Below are 17,836 nucleotides of genomic sequence, written 5' to 3' on the forward strand. Positions count from 1 at the left end.
GCAAACTCACTACACTCGCAACCAAATCAATCAAAAATCACAGCCAATCAGAAGAGCGTGTGGGCGGAGTCTCTCTGCAAACTCACTATACTTGCAACCAAATCAATCAAAAATCACAGCCAATCAGAATAGCGTGTGGGCGGAGTCTCTCTGCAAACTCACTACACTCGCAACCAAATCAATCAAAAATCACAGCCAATCAGAAGAGCGTGTGGGCGGAGTCTCTCTGCAAGCGCACTGCACATGCTTTCAGTTCACTAAATAAAGCACATAATCAGTACCTGAGATTATCATTGTCATAGTGTGTGTGTTGTTGTTCAGCCATAACCGTTGCGTATCGTTGTCACAGCTGGTTAAGACAAAAACTCTGATTAACAGGGAAAAGATGCTTTTTATAAATTATATATAAATATACATACAGTATATCCATGCAGATATTTCTTAAAATATATACATGCATGTGTGTGGATTTATATATGGATTTATATATACAAAATAATTATACACACACACACACACACACACACACACACATACATATTATGTAAACACACACTTTTATTTTGGATGTGATTCATCGTTTCACAGTAATAACCACAACTATAACGAAAACACTGTAAAAACACTGACAGCCAATCAGAATCCATCCTCCATTTAAAGCGATTATGAAGGGTTATGAATGGTTATTAAGTGTTATGAAGGGTTATGAAGGGTTATTAAGGGTTATGAAGTGTTATGAAGGGTTATGAAGTGTTATGAAGGGTTATGAAGTGTTATGAATGGTTATGAAGGGTTATGAACGGGTTATGAAGTGTTATGAATGGTTATGAAGGGTTATGAACGGGTTATGAAGGGTTACAAATGGTTACGAAGGGTTACGAAGGGTTATGAAGGGTTACGAAGGGTTATGAAGGGTTACGAAGGGTTATGAAGGGTTGTGAAGGGTTTTGAAGGGTTATGAAGGGTTATGAAGGGTTTTGAAGGGTTACGAAGGGTTACGAAGTGTTATGAAGGGTTGTGAAGGGTTTTGAAGGGTTATGAAGGGTTATGAAGGGTTACGAAGTGTTACGAAGGGTTGTGAAGGGTTTTGAAGGGTTATGAAGGGTTATGAAGGGTTACGAAGTGTTACGAAGGGTTGTGAAGGGTTTTGAAGGGTTATGAAGGGTTTTGAAGGGTTACGAAGGGTTACGAAGTGTTATGAAGGGTTGTGAAGGGTTTTGAAGGGTTATGAAGGGTTACGAAGGGTTACGAAGGGTTATGAAGGGTTGTGAAGGGTTTTGAAGGGTTATGAAGGGTTATGAAGGGTTACGAAGTGTTACGAAGGGTTACGAATGGTTACGAAGTGTTATGAAGGGTTACGAATGGTTACAAAGGGTTATGAAGGGTTACGAAGGGTTATGAAGGGTTACGAAGGGTTATGAAGGGTTGTGAAGGGTTTTGAAGGGTTATGAAGGGTTATGAACGGGCCTCTATGATGTGTTCGGACTCGCTAATGTGTGATCTCGCCTCTCACAGGTTCGTGAAGGAGAAACGACCGACCATCTCCCCGAACTTCAACTTCCTGGGTCAGTTGCTGGACTTCGAGAAGAAGCTGAGGAGCGAGAGAGTCAGACCGAGAGCGGGTGTGTGTGACGAGCAGAAGTGTGTGTCGGAGGAGCCCGGCGTCTCCGAGGAGCATCTGCTGACCCGAGCACTCTGCGGCCTAACGCTGGGAGAGGACCTGAAGGAGAGCAGTCGACCCAAGCGCTCCTTCTCCCTCGACATCACGACCTACAGTGAGTCTGGAGCAACTCTTCCCTGCCAGTTCTCTCCGGTGCAGGAGCTTTCAGAACAAAACACCCCGGAGCAGAGTCCAGGCAGGAGTGTGTGTGTGCCGCTGGACGGGAGTGTGTGTGTGCCGCTGGACGGGAGTGTGTGTGTGCCGCGGGACGGGAGTGTGTGTGTGCAGCTCCAGCGCAGCGAGAGCATGGATGAATCCCCGTCGGCCCCGACACACTCCGCTCTGCTGAAGGGATGGCACTCGGACCTGGTGCTCGGCGGCTGGTTCCTCTCGGACTCGGCCCGGTTCTGCTCCGGCTCGGCTCTGGGTCGGGAGCCGGTCAGGAGACGCGGGCGGTCAGGAGAATCCCGAGACTCCCGGGACTCCCGGAGGAGCTGGCACGAGGAGAGCAGCTTCGAGAAGCAGCTGAAGCGCAGGAGCTGCCAGATGGAGTTCGGAGACGGCAGGTCCGAGACTCGACCCGGAGAAGAACTGGGAACAACCGGCACACAGGCCAGCTTCTCCGGCAGCATGGAGATCATACAGGTTTCCTGAGGACTGAAGTCACTCAGTGTCAACCAAGCGGAAGCCTTCACTCTCTCAACACTGAAGTGATTAAACTGCAGTTCATGGACTGGCCACTAGAGGCCGGCTGCAGAAGAGACCCAATCCCATAGACTCGCATGTTAGAACTTTACAGCAGAATAAAACATGTTTACAGTCTGGTGCAAAAAGTGGTTTTGGTCTATAAAGCTAGTTTTGCCCTTCATGACGACTGTGAGGCGGTGAATGTTTTTATAACTCATCCATTTAAATTATATTAAGCCTTAAACTTCTTCATAATTAAGGGCGTGGCCACTTGAGTGACAGGTGGATTGCCGCTGATGTCACCGCTAGCCGTTTGTCTGCTGTCTGTTAGCGTCACCTCAGCTAATCCGCCTCGCTGCACATTTCCGTTTATCCGGGAGTGACGCGGCCAAGATGGCGACGGCCGGCTCCGCCCACTTTAGGCTTCAGAAACACTATGGGTGACGTCACACACACTACGCCCAGTGTTTTATACAGTCTCTGGTTTCAACACACGGACGCTTGCTTCGTTTGGCGTTTGCTTCTCTCATTTGAACGCTGGATATCCAGTACCTCAACAATCCAAAGGCAAGACAATACAGCCAACTAGGGTAAAAAACTTAAAGATTACACTCTTTTACAGTCTTGATGATGTTATCAGGCTCTACTAGAACAGGTTTTCCTGCTTGAATGTTGATTATTCTCCTCATATTCTCCACTGTTGCGGCTCCTCTCTTCCCAGTCTGTCAGTAACGCTCTGTTTACTTCTTGTCTCTATGAAGCCCCTCCTCCTGAAAGCACACTGTGCTCTGATTGGTCGGCTGGAGCAGTGTGTTGTGATTGGTCGAGCACTTCGAGTGTGTTTGGGAAATGTCCCGCCTCTCTCCATAACCGCCAGTTTAACACACTACTAACTCAACCAGGCCCCACCCCTTTATTCTGCGCATGAATTATTATAATGAGGAATATTGTGACGTGTTCGTTCCCGGAAGAAACTCAAGACTACAGTGGTTCAGAAACACTGACACTGATGTAGAGAAGAACTGGAGCTTCTTCATGATCAAACATCAAGAGATGAAGACGAGGAAAAGCACAATATGATCTTTAACAAACAGATTTACTCTTATGAATGAAGGTTCTTTATTGGCTTGGATGATTCTAGAGCCTTAAACATCGTTCCACTGCACTAAAGGTTCTTTAGATTATTAAAATGTTCTTTGCACTTATAAAAAAATAATTATTTTAAGAACTTCTTTTAAAAACCTTTATTTTTAAGAATGTTGCATCACTTCCACAGTTGGTTTAATACATTAAGCACTTTTTGAATTACAAGTTTTCTGAAATGTTGTTTGAATATGCAAATGAGGCATTAAGCTGTAAACTCTAATGAGTTAAAGGTTCTTCATGTGTGGATTCCTCTTTTCATCCATAAATCAGCCAGAAAAAATACATTTTCATGTTCTTAAGAATATAATGTTCTGTAAATCTTCAGGTGAATTATAGATATAGATACAGATTATAGATATGAAAGCTCAAATCTAGCGATGTGTAAAGACTGGATCTACAGATGATCGAGTGCAGTAACTCTTCAGTTCTGGATCTGAGGCTGAGCGGCGTCTCGGCTGAGGTGTGTCTGTGTGGATCATGATCTCAGGAAGTTCTGAATCTGTGGAGAATCACACACAGATCTTCATCATCTTCATCTTCATCAGGCTCTTATGACATCAACAGCCTCAGTGTTTCTCACCGTCCGTCAGTCACAGAAGATTAGATTCATCCAGACCTTCCTCCTGAGAAACTCCTCTTCATCACCCTGAGAAACTCCTCTTCATCACCCTGAAAAATCCTCTTCATCACCCTGAGAAACTCCTCTTCATCACCCTGAGAAACTCCTCTTCGTCACCCTGAAAAATCCTCTTCATCACCCTGAGAAACTCCTCTTCATCGCCCTGAGAAACTCCTCTTCATCGCCCTGAGAAACTCCTCTTCATCACCCTGAAAAATCCTCTTCATCACCCTGAGAAACTCCTCTTCATCACCCTGAGAAACTCCTCTTCATCACCCTGAGAAACTCCTCTTCATCACCCTGAGAAACTCCTCTTCATCACCCTGAGAAACTCCTCTTCGTCACCCTGAAAAATCCTCTTCATCACCCTGAGAAACTCCTCTTCGTCACCCTGAGAAACTCCTCTTCATCGCCCTGAGAAACTCCTCTTCATCGCCCTGAGAAACTCCTCTTCATCACCCTGAGAAACTCCTCTTCATCGCCCTGAGAAACTCCTCTTCATCACCCTGAGAAACTCCTCTTCATCACCCTGAGAAACTCCTCTTCATCACCCTGAGAAACTCCTCTTCGTCACCCTGAAAAATCCTCTTCATCACCCTGAGAAACTCCACTTCATCACCCTGAGAAACTCCTCTTCATCACCCTGAGAAACTCCACTTCATCACCCTGAGAAACTCCTCTTCATCACCCTGAGAAACTCCTCTTCATCACCCTGAGAAACTCCTCTTCGTCACCCTGAAAAATCCTCTTCATCACCCTGAGAAACTCCTCTTCGTCACCCTGAGAAACTCCTCTTCATCGCCCTGAGAAACTCCTCTTCATCGCCCTGAGAAACTCCTCTTCATCGCCCTGAGAAACTCCTCTTCATCGCCCTGAGAAACTCCTCTTCATCGCCCTGAGAAACTCCTCTTCATCACCCTGAGAAACTCCTCTTCATCGCCCTGAGAAACTCCTCTTCATCGCCCTGAGAAACTCCTCTTCATCACCCTGAGAAACTCCTCTTCATCGCCCTGAGAAACTCCTCTTCATCGCCCTGAGAAACTCCTCTTCATCACCCTGAGAAACTCCTCTTCATCGCCCTGAGAAACTCCTCTTCATCGCCCTGAGAAACTCCTCTTCATCGCCCTGAGAAACTCCTCTTCATCGCCCTGAGAAACTCCTCTTCATCGCCCTGAGAAACTCCTCTTCATCACCCTGAGAAACTCCTCTTCATCACCCTGACAAATCCTCTTCATCACCCTGAGAAACTCCTCTTCATCGCCCTGAGAAACTCCTCTTCGTCACCCTGAGAAACTCCTCTTCATCACCCTGAGAAACTCTTCATCGCCCTGAGAAACTCCTCTTCATCACCCTGAGAAACTCCTCTTCATCACCCTGAGAAACTCTTCATCGCCCTGAGAAACTCCTCTTCATCACCCTGAGAAACTCCTCTTCATCGCCCTGAGAAACTCTTCATCGCCCTGAGAAACTCCTCTTCATCACCCTGAGAAACTCCTCTTCATCGCCCTGAGAAACTCCTCTTCATCGCCCTGAGAAACTCTTCATCGCCCTGAGAAACTCTTCATCGCCCTGAGAAACTCCTCTTCATCGCCCTGAGAAACTCCTCTTCATCACCCTGAGAAACTCTTCATCGCCCTGAGAAACTCTTCATCGCCCTGAGAAACTCTTCATCGCCCTGAGAAACTCCTCTTCATCACCCTGAGAAACTCTTCATCGCCCTGAGAAACTCTTCATCACCCTGAGAAACTCCTCTTCATCGCCCTGAGAAACTCCTCTTCATCACCCTGAGAAACTCTTCATCGCCCTGAGAAACTCTTCATCACCCTGAGAAACTCTTCATCGCCCTGAGAAACTCCTCTTCATCACCCTGAGAAACTCTTCATCACCCTGAGAAACTCTTCATCGCCCTGAGAAACTCTTCATCGCCCTGAGAAACTCTTCATCACCCTGAGAAACTCTTCATCGCCCTGAGAAACTCCTCTTCATCACCCTGAGAAACTCTTCATCGCCCTGAGAAACTCTTCATCACCCTGAGAAACTCTTCATCGCCCTGAGAAACTCTTCATCACCCTGAGAAACTCTTCATCGCCCTGAGAAACTCTTCATCGCCCTGAGAAACTCTTCATCGCCCTGAGAAACTCCTCTTCATCACCCTGAGAAACTCCTCTTCATCACCCTGAGAAACTCTTCATCACCCTGAGAAACTCTTCATCGCCCTGAGAAACTCTTCATCGCCCTGAGAAACTCTTCATCGCCCTGAGAAACTCCTCTTCATCACCCTGAGAAACTCTTCATCACCCTGAGAAACTCTTCATCGCCCTGAGAAACTCTTCATCGCCCTGAGAAACTCTTCAGTCTGCATTGCTTTCTCTTTCACTGGTGCTTTAGTGTGAATCACAGAGTTGGTGTTTGCTTCATCCAGACTCCTGAGACTGGAATCATGGGAAATACTGACCTGTGATCAGTCTTGTGTAGGTGTGTATTGCAGGTTTACCTTGTTAAAGGGTCAGAGGTCAGAGGATCAGCTGACCAAATGCCATACGAACTCATTTATTCCCAGCGAACAGGGAACGCTTGTGCAAAGTGATCTGGACTTTAATAATGTTCTCAAAACGTTAAAACAAAAACATCATTCATACATCGATCATGGAGCGCTTTCACCAGAAACGGAAACGTTTGGTTGGATGTTTGTTGTAAAGATTTTTAAATGTTTCTACTTGTTTCATAACATTCAGAGAACATATAAAAGCAACGTTACCATAATGTTTGAAGCATAAAAACTGTGTGTTTGAACGCCCGGAGGACTTTCATAAGGTTAACTTCATGTTAGCTAAACGCTCTCACACCTGCTCGTGTGTTCACACCTGGAGCGATCTCACTCTGATCTCACTCTGATCTGGATTCAGTGGTTTTGAAGAGAAGGACAGAATCAGAGTTTCTTGAAGCTGTGAAAGTGAATCAGAAGCAGCGACTGAATCCCGGATCTCTGAATCATGCGATAATGACTCGCTAAGCATCGACGGACCTCAAATCTACAGTGATCAATGTTTATTTTTTACAATAGAGTCAAACGACTGATGATATAATCATTCTTGAGGCAGATTAGCCATTTTTTTTATGAAACGATGATTCGGTGTGTTTGTGAAGGAGCAATTATTGATCTGTTTATTGATTGCTGAAATAAAACACACGTGGTACTTGAACATGTTTAACTGTCTATCCAGAACAGAAACTTTATAATTGCCACATAAAACTGTGAATGGGGTGCAGTACATTTATAACATACACTGAATAATACAATGATTAACGATAAAAACGTAATTTAACTGTATAAATAGTGCAGTAGCTCTGTACCTGAACATCACGGTTGTGATTGGTTCGTAGGTGATCACATGACTGATGAACGTCGTTCAACCAATCAGATTGAAGGGTTAAAAGTATGAGCCGTCGATTTACACTGACGTCACTGTGGCAATGAAGTAATTTATATTCAGTTCTAATTCACCTTCAGTGTTACTGATCGAACGTACGTCTAATAATGTTCTTAAAACAGGAACATTATTTATTTAACGTTTTTTTCTCCAGTGTGACTGTCGCCTAGCAACAGAAGCTCGTTTACACGGTGACGTCACGGCCGTTGTCCTCAGCAATGCAAATGAGCTGCTGTCAATCAAAAAAACACATATTATAGTCACTGTGAAAAAGCAAAACAGACAAAACAACTCTTAATTACACGATTGATCAATGGATCGTTCTGTTAATTCGATTCTTTACAACGAAGATGCCTCTTTCTCTCATTAGCGGCTGTTTCTAACATAGATATAGATACCCAGATACCTCATTAGCGGCTGTTTCCAACCAAGAAATAGATACATAGATTCCTCATTAGCGGCTGTTTCCAACTAAGAAATAGATACATAGATGCCTCATTAGCGGCTGTTTCCAACTAAGAAATAGATACATAGATGCCTCATTAGCGGCTGTTTCCAACTAAGAAATAGAGACATAGATGCCTCATTAGCGGCTGTTTCCAACTAAGAAATAGAGACATAGATGCCTCATTAGCGGCTGTTTCCAACTAAGATATAGATACATAGATGCCTCATTAGCGGCTGTTTCATAGATGCCACATTGGCGGCTGTTTCCAACTAAGAAATAGATACATAGATGCCTCATTAGCGGCTGTTTCGTATAGATGCCACATTGGCGGCTGTTTCCAACTAAGAAATAGATACATAGATTCCTCATTAGCGGCTGTTTCCAACTAAGAAATAGAGACATAGATGCCTCATTAGCGGCTGTTTCCAACTAAGATATAGATACATAGATGCCTCATTAGCGGCTGTTTCATAGATGCCACATTGGCGGCTGTTTCCAACTAAGAAATAGATACATAGATGCCTCATTAGCGGCTGTTTCCAACTAAGAAATAGATACATAGATGCCTCATTAGCGGCTGTTTCGTATAGATGCCACATTGGCGGCTGTTTCCAACTAAGAAATAGATACATAGATGCCTCATTAGCGGCTGTTTCCAACTAAGAAATAGATACCTAGATGCCTCATTAGCGGCTGTTTCATAGATGCCACATTGGCGGCTGTTTCCAACTAAGAAATAGATACATAGATGCCTCATTAGCGGCTGTTTCCAACTAAGAAATAGATACATAGATGCCTCATTAGCGGCTGTTTCCAACTAAGAAATAGATACATAGATGCCTCATTAGCGGCTGTTTCCAACTAAGAAATAGAGACATAGATGCCTCATTAGCGGCTGTTTCCAACTAAGAAATAGAGACATAGATGCCTCATTAGCGGCTGTTTCCAACTAAGATATAGATACATAGATGCCTCATTAGCGGCTGTTTCATAGATGCCACATTGGCGGCTGTTTCCAACTAAGAAATAGATACATAGATGCCTCATTAGCGGCTGTTTCGTATAGATGCCACATTGGCGGCTGTTTCCAACTAAGAAATAGATACATAGATTCCTCATTAGCGGCTGTTTCCAACTAAGAAATAGAGACATAGATGCCTCATTAGCGGCTGTTTCCAACTAAGATATAGATACATAGATGCCTCATTAGCGGCTGTTTCATAGATGCCACATTGGCGGCTGTTTCCAACTAAGAAATAGATACATAGATGCCTCATTAGCGGCTGTTTCCAACTAAGAAATAGATACATAGATGCCTCATTAGCGGCTGTTTCGTATAGATGCCACATTGGCGGCTGTTTCCAACTAAGAAATAGATACATAGATGCCTCATTAGCGGCTGTTTCCAACTAAGAAATAGATACCTAGATGCCTCATTAGCGGCTGTTTCATAGATGCCACATTGGCGGCTGTTTCCAACTAAGAAATAGATACATAGATGCCTCATTAGCGGCTGTTTCGTATAGATGCCACATTGGCGGCTGTTTCCAACTAAGAAATAGATACATAGATGCCTCATTAGCGGCTGTTTCCAACTAAGAAATAGATACCTAGATGCCTCATTAGCGGCTGTTTCATAGATGCCACATTGGCGGCTGTTTCCAACTAAGAAATAGATACATAGATGCCTCATTAGCGGCTGTTTCCAACTAAGATATAGATACATAGATGCCTCATTAGCAGCTGTTTCATAGATGCCACATTGGCGGCTGTTTCCAACTAAGAAATAGAGACATAGATGCCTCATTAGCGGCAGTTTCCAACTAAGAAATAGATACATAGATGCCTCATTAGCTGGTTTTCTAACATAGATATAAATACCTAGATACCTCATCAGCGGTTGTTTCCAGCATAGATATAGATACATAGATAACTCATTAGCAGTTGTTTCTATATTAGATTCATGTATATATAGATATACACAGTATATATATATATATATATATATATATATATACACATACACATATAGCCTATACACATATACATACATAGAAGCCTCATAAGCGGCTGTTTCTAACATAGTCTAGACACATAGAATCCTCATTAGCGGCTGTTTCTAACATAGACTAGATACACAGATTCCTCATTAGCGACTGTTTCTAACATAGGTATATATACATAGATTCACCAGTGGCTGTTTCTGTATCGATATGGATACATTGATGCCTCATTACTGGCTGTTTCTAACTTAGATATCATATAGATACATAGATTCCTCATTAGCGGCATAAGTCGTCCACCACGTTGCAACGGTCAAAGCCAGTCCATGAACACTTGAGAACAAGTTGACTATGCGTCTTCAACCATAGTTATATACCACAAGTATGAATATCTATATCTGCAATAGACTTGAGCAAATGATTTTCATAGGATTTAATACAAGATGAAGGCATTAGCTAAAACAGTAATTTAAAAGCCTGTAATATTGAGTTAATATACACACAAAAACACAAACCAACACATTCCCACCTGTGAATGGTTTTCCTGTTTCTTCTGGAATTTAGATCTCTGCGGTTTTTACAACCAGAGGCTGCACAACGTTGTGGCATCTTAAAAAAACTCACTGATTTGTACAGAGGACAGCATCCGAAGCGTTGACCTTTTCAAGATGGCAAACACGTTAACATGACGTCTGGAGTGGACGAATGTGGCATCTACATTATACATCTATGGATATAACTGTACATGTGAAGCAGCTGCGCCACCACGTGGACAAATGTGGAACTTCAGAATTTTTAAATGTAAAAGTTCACTCAGTTTTATTAAAAAAAGATCATTTCATTTGTTACAACAGCTTATAGTCGTGACTGAATGAGCTGTACACATCTGTTTTTATACAATGTTTTACAAGTAAAGCATGTACAATGTACAAAAACTCGAGATAGTGGAGATTTCATGACTGATGAGAAACCAAATGTTGGTCACCTTTCAACACATCCTCGCAAAGAATCAAAATAAAACATGAATAATGACGAGATTCTGTGGTGAATCAATCCTGCTCACTCCTTCAAAAGTGCTTTAGACATGTTTCCCACAATTCCAGCAACGACGTCTGACCCGTGACGCTTTCCACAGAAACATAAAGGGTTCAGTGGCGAAAGTTCAACTAAAACCCACGACTGCCGGCGAACCTCCTGACCGAAACAGAGACACGAACGAACTGAACCGCTCCTGTAAAGTGCAGTTAAGAAAACGGAAATGCTGGTGTGAGCAGAATCATAAAGGAACTAAAAACGTGGCGTTACCCAGAAGCCCTTGCAGAACAGGATTGAGATTTGGAACAGCTGTTTGACACACATTCATGATTGTACCGAAGCTGCTATCGGATGAACCACTAGAGTCGCACCAGCGAGCGATGAAGACTGAGGTGGAGTATCTGTGCTGGTGAGTTTCCCTTCTTTACAGAAGCTCCTGCAGACGAGCCACACACACACACACACACACACACACACACGACACGGACAGACTCCAGCACACACACACACACACACACACACACACAGACAGAGACGACACGGACAGACTCCAGCACACACATCACAGATCATCTGAGGAGACAGGACAACAGCAGCACTGCAAGGACATGACGGGGTTCTCTATAGCTTATAAATACAGTATCTACACAGTATGTGGTACAAAAATAATTTTGTGGGCACTGAGATTTAAAAAAGTGAAAAATGATTCTAAAAAACGCTCAGGCACGAGAAGTCGTGACGCGAGCGAAGGAACGAAGGCCGCGGGAAGATTCCGCTCCCGCTTCAGTTCCCGTTCCGCCTTCGTCACGTGCAGATGAGGGCACATCAGTAGAAAAATAGTAGAAAAATACGAGTACCATGTTGTGATAGCGAGTGGGATCACAGTGTGGTGCTGCTCCAGGCCTGCAGGGGGCGCTGCGCTTCGCCTCGTTTATTTGGCATTGGGTGAGCGTTTGATTCAGAACTCCAGGATTAAGGCAACGCATCACGTCTGTGTGGATTTAATAAATCTTTCTCTTTAAAAAAAAAAAAATGTACAAATTTCTTTTAATACAAAGCTCTATGGCGTAACCAATAAACACTGTATAGAAAATATATAAATATGTTTTCTTTTCTTTTAAAAAATGTACAGGGAGCCGCCAGACCCCCGACGCATCAGAAGACAGAGTCTCGTCTCGAAGTCTCCAGACGGATATTTACACTGTGATGTGGGCGGGGCTTGTGCACAGGGGGCGGGGCTCAGGGTGAGTACAGGTGGTGTGGGCGGGGCCTGTGCTAAGTGGGGCGGGGCTCAGGACAAGTCCATGCAGGGTGAAGGGCAGGTACAGGTGGTGTTGGCGGGGGCCTGCGCTAAGGGGGTGGGGCTCAGGATGAGTACATGTGGTGTGGGCGGGGCCTGTGGCTCAGGGGGCGGGTTCTGGGGCTGAGGGGGTGGGGCCTGTGCTCAGGGGGTGAGGTCTGGGGCTCAGGATGAGTCTGTGCAGGGCGAGGGTGGGGATGGGTAAAGGGGGCGGGGCCTGTGGCTCAGGGGGCGGGGCTCAGGATGAGTGTGCAGGGCGAGGGCGGGTACAGGGGGTGGGGCCTGTGGCTCAGGGGGCGGGGCTCAGGACGAGTCTGTGCAGGGCGAGGGCGGGGGCGGGTACAGGTGGTGTGAGTAGCTGCGGTCGGTGTAGGGCGAGGGTGGGCAGCTCTCGCAGTTCTCCTCCGCCGACAGGTACTGGCTGCGCGGTGTGGGCGGCGGCGGCAGCGGCTCCGAGTCGTAGTTCACGTCGCTAGCGTAGCCCTTAGCAGCCGCGGATGTGGGCGGAGCCCGGCGGCCCGGCGTGTAGTCGCTGTCACACACGTCTGTGCTGCACGGCGTCGTCGGCGGGGCGAAGTGACGGTAACTGTACGGCCTGTAGCTGCAGAACACACACACACACACACACCGTCAAGCGCTGAACACCGTAACACCTCATCATCTGTGTAGCGCGGCGTCACCTGTACGAGCGGTGCGTCGACGGGCTGTTGGACGAGTATCCCAACTCCATGGTGTACTGAGACCTCACGGTGGCCGGAGACGGGGGGGGGTTCAGCATCTGCACACACACACATCACAACCTCAGATTACTGTTATCAATAATATTGTAATAAATGTTATATTGTTAGTAAATATAAAAAAAATGTATGATACATTTAACAGTACAATAACCAACTTTAATACCAATGAATATATCAATACATTTGAATTAGAGGTCTAGTGATATTTGATTTTGCTGATATGATAATAATGTTGATTATTTTTCATACTTTATACGATACGGATTGTTTCAAAGCAACTTATAATGTTTAAAGAAAGGCAATGAGCTAACCTTTCCTTTCTGATACGAGTTTACACTGAAATAAAGTAATATTGCGTTTTGAAGTAATAAAAACATGACTTTCTTTTTCTGTCTCCGAAATGATAATTACGACTTTGATTATACTTTACAGTAAGGTCCCATCAGGTAACACTGTATTATGTATTATTGTATTAAGTTCTAAATGTATTAACTAACATTAACAATGAGCAACGCATTTGTTACAGTATTTATTAATCTTGAATCAGAATCAGTTCCTCTTGCAGCGTCTCTTCTCGTCTCTGATGATGTGGGCGGGGCAACCTGTCACTCACATGAGATCAGCCAATAGCAAACCACAACCATCACAAGAAAGATAAAGAGACTCAAGAAGAAGAGAAACATGTAGACATTTCTGAATGGTTACTTGATGAGTTTATGCAGCTGATGTGGAGTTAACTATCTTCCAGTCACTGATTAGCATATTCTGTCTTGATAATCTATAAATCGTGTTCCGGGGGTGGGGTTTATGTAAATTTTAGGGTTAGTGATGTCATCAACCCGTGAAGAAGCTCTACCAGCCGTTTGTTGTAGTCCTTAAAAAGCGATTTCTGTAAAAGTAAATATCTCCCTTTACTTTGAACTTTGATTGTCGTAACTTTGCAGATGTTGTTTATGCTCAAACAGCAACATTACACACTAACTAAAGTTAGAGAAGTGACATCATGATCAACCAGCCCAGAGACTTCTTAAGAGCCTGGAGTGAAAGCAGCGCTAGGACACTGACCGGAGGGAAGAACGGGCCCTTGGTGCTGGAGGAGCTGCTGGACGAGGCTCCGGTCACATGAGCGCGGTCGTACGGCGGCCCACTGCTGCCTCCCATGATGCTCAGCGAGCCGATGACAGACTTCCCCCGAGACATGCCTGAGAGAGAGAGAGAGAGAGAGAGAGAGAGAGAGAGAGAGAGAGAGAGGAACACACGTGAGCAGCTGCGCACACACACACACACACACCTGTGCAGACACACACACACACACACACACCTGGCAGCGAGCCGCTCAGAGAGCCGGGGTGAGGCACGTATCCCAGAGGCACCGTGGAGGGCCCGTGGACCACGAAGTCGTTGGTCATGGTCTCGCCGTCGTCCTTCATCTGAGGACACAGCACTCGCTGGCACACGAAGTACACGGCGCCCACCACGAACAGCACCAGCACCACGCCCACGATCGAGCCGATGGTGTTACTGGGAGCGAACGACGGCTCTTCTGTCGCGTCTGAGGACCACACACACACACACACACACTCCAGTGAACCTGGGTCTCTGCAGGGTTTCACATGTTTAACACAACTGAACCCTTTTGTAGATTAATATTCAATAAAGCTGTTTTTCCATCCATGAATGTATGAGCTCCTGAAATCATCATTTCACCACTGACTGTTTATGACCTTAACCCCTGCGTGACCTTACGGACATTTTTGTCCTTTACAGTTTTATTTTCTTGATAATTTTGCCTGTGTTAATGCCAACTGCATACATTTTGGCACAGGTGTGTATTTATATTGGAATTTTACTATTTCACCCCCATTTCCTTTAAAAATTCTATTTTGCACCAGAAACACAAAATAGTTCCTCTCAGGACCTTCAGGACAGGAATGTCCCCATTGAAACCCATTAAAACGGCCATTTTTAATCCCATGGCCATTTAACTATAAAATGATGCAATCTCTGTTAACAGGCTCTCATTCTCTTGGCATCACTTCAGAATTTACATTTTTACTATATTTTACCAGATGTGCCATTTTCTCAGGTTTGGCCTATAAAGCAAACACTCGCTTTATTCCTGTTTTCTGCTTCTGCATATTATAGAGCCGACTGGACAAATTATGCAGCGATACTTTTTTGGGGGGTTTTACATTTTAAACATCAACAATAATCAGCCAAGGATCTTCTTTAAAATGCGATCAAACTGAAGTCTGCGTCCCAAGCTTCACTGTCTGTCCACTATGGACCCGCGTGTAACTCTTTGTAATTGATGCACAGGGTTAGACTGAATCTGAAGGACGTACAGCAGCCGATCTCGTCGGAGTTGTCCGTACAGTCGGTGTTGTGGTCACACTTCTTGTGTCGGCCGATGCACTGGCCGTTGGTGCAGGTGAACTGATCCATGGGACAAAACACTGCAGAGAGACGGACAGAAGCGTCAGCAACACACAAGTGTCTCAATGTCATCATCATCTGTTAACAAACAAGTTCATCACTTCAGTGAGCTTCTGCATTACATTATTACATTGTTTAAATTAATACATTTTTAGCTAACTGTGACTTTGTATATGTACATTTCTGAAATACATGACTTAGTCTCCTCTGATAACAGAACACTGTAAACTGTAATGTGGACTCGTGCACTTCTGTAAAGCGGATCTGGAATGATGCGTGTTGTGAAAAGCGCTGTACTAATAAACGTGAATTGAATTGAAAATAATCAAATCTCACTGCAAATGTAAACATTCTTATATCAAGATAGATTTACTGGAAAACACAATGACTGTAGATATTAAGATATGAAGATATTAAAAACAGTGGAGGTTCACACGTCAAGTCTCCTTTATGCATACAGCGCTTTTTACAACACAGAGCGTTTCAGAGATGACAGGAAAATAAGTTTGTGTCTAGAAGAAAATAGCGTCTCAGTCCAGCTTGAGGAAGTTCAGTGATGGTTCATTTCTCTTGTAAATAAGTTATTATATATATATAAATAAATAAAAGAGCGTCTCGTGGCCTACATGATTTTAAATGCATCTATCCAGTGACAGAGTTCAAGCATATTCATCTAAAATAATTCTGTTTTCAGCTTGAGGATCATGAATATTGTTATTCTGGCGTCTCTATTGTCCTGTGCTTTGGGTTTCCAAGACTATTCATTTACACCCACAATGTAATATCGAATTTAGCATTTTAATCAACAGCACATTTTGTGTGAACCTTTTATCACGTGTCCTGTAGTGTCGCAGTAATGCGGTGGGTCCAGTGTCGTGACTCGAGTGTGTCGTGACTCCTGATCTGAGAGTGTTAGTGCTCCTCACCTTCACACTTGGTCTCGTCGGACCGGTCCTGGCAGTCGACGTCCCCGTTGCAGCGCAGAGAGAGATGCACACACTGCCGGCTGTCACACTGGAACTCCTCGTCGGAACACACCGGACACTCGCGCTCGTCACTGCTATCGTCACACTCCGCGAAGCCGTCGCAGCGCCAGGCCTGAGGGATGCAGTCCACCTCACCCGACACACACGAGAACTGCTCAGGAGAACAGGTGGGCGGCTCTGCGGAACACACACATGTGTGAGTGTGTGCACCTCCACAGGAGAGCTCGTCCTGCAGCAGGTGAACGGGACGTGAGCGGTGTGTGTGTGTGTGTGTGTGTGTGTGTGTGTGTGTGTGTGTACCTCCACAGGAGAGCTCGTCCTGCAGCAGCACCAGGTGAACAGGACACGAGCAGCGAGTGGTTCCGTCTCCCTTCACGATACAGATGTGAGAGCAGCCGCCGTTATCAGATGTGCAGGGGTGTTTATCTGCGTGCACGCACACACACACACAAAAATCAGCTGACAGGATCAATACTCACACATTCTCTCTCTTGCTCCCTCACACACTCACTCTCGCACGCTCGCTCGCTCTCTCTCTCTCTCTCTCTCTCTCACTCACTCACTCACTCACTCACTCGCTCACTCACTCACTCGCTCACTCACTCGCTCACTCACTCGCTCGCTCACGCTCACTCTCTCGCACTCTCTCGCACTCGCTCACACTCGCTCACACTCTCTCGCTCACACTCGCTCGCTCACTCGCTCACTCACGCTCACTCTCTCGCACTCGCTCACACTCTCTCGCTCACTCTCTCTCGCTCACTCGCTCACTCACTCACTCGCTCACTCACTCTCTCACTCACTCGCCCAAGCGAGACACTCACTGTACTCCTCCATGTCGAGCTCGTGTACAGCGTGGATGTCGCTCAGATACGCGATGCGCGCCTGGATCTTGGTTCTTCCTTCACGCGTGACCTTATCGATGCGCTCGATCATCTGCTGCTGCCGGTCGATCCAGTACAGGAAGTTCCCGAACACCGTCAGGCCCACTGGCTGCAGGATGTTCGAGTCCTCGATCACGATCCGATTGGCTCCTGGAGAGGGGGGCGGAGAGAGGGGAGTGGTCAGGGACTGAGGGGCGGGGCCAAGGAAAGCACTCATGGGAAGGGACACAAAAAAGCAAAATCACATGATATTTATTTTTCATTTCAGTTAGTTTCAGGTATTTTGTTGTGTTTTTGTTTTAGTTATTTTAGTCTACTGAAATAAAAACAAATTATGTAGACTAAAATAACTAATAAACATCACAAAATCACAACAAAATTACTGAAACTAACAAATTCTAATTAAAAATATATATGTCATTTAACTCTTTTGTGTCTCGTCCAATGAATGATTTTAGAAC

General features: G+C 45.0%; 2 protein-coding genes across 2 annotated transcripts in view; one reads left to right on the forward strand and one right to left on the reverse strand.

Annotated features, from left to right (window-relative positions):
• Positions 1–2,528, forward strand: part of dusp16 (dual specificity phosphatase 16) — an 11,325-nt gene extending 8,797 nt beyond the window's left edge. Inside the window, exon 7 of the mRNA XM_084112690.1 lies at positions 1,516–2,528. Coding sequence (XP_083968816.1) covers positions 1,516–2,314 — 799 coding nt within the window. The 3' untranslated portion in view covers positions 2,315–2,528. The remainder of the gene's footprint in view (positions 1–1,515) is intronic.
• An 8,268-nt stretch (positions 2,529–10,796) lies between these two features.
• The window catches only part of lrp6 (low density lipoprotein receptor-related protein 6), a 45,167-nt gene continuing 38,127 nt past the window's right edge, over positions 10,797–17,836 (reverse strand). The window contains exons 16-23 of the mRNA XM_084111404.1: positions 17,316–17,525; positions 16,792–16,917; positions 16,432–16,668; positions 15,415–15,525; positions 14,391–14,621; positions 14,135–14,271; positions 13,010–13,107; positions 10,797–12,930 (exon numbers count right to left, since the gene is read on the reverse strand). Coding sequence (XP_083967530.1) covers positions 12,633–12,930; positions 13,010–13,107; positions 14,135–14,271; positions 14,391–14,621; positions 15,415–15,525; positions 16,432–16,668; positions 16,792–16,917; positions 17,316–17,525 — 1,448 coding nt within the window. The 3' untranslated portion in view covers positions 10,797–12,632. The remainder of the gene's footprint in view (positions 12,931–13,009; positions 13,108–14,134; positions 14,272–14,390; positions 14,622–15,414; positions 15,526–16,431; positions 16,669–16,791; positions 16,918–17,315; positions 17,526–17,836) is intronic.

This window comes from Abramis brama, assembly GCF_963993115.1.
Source record: "Abramis brama genome assembly, chromosome: 4".
NCBI lineage: Eukaryota > Metazoa > Chordata > Actinopteri > Cypriniformes > Leuciscidae > Abramis > Abramis brama.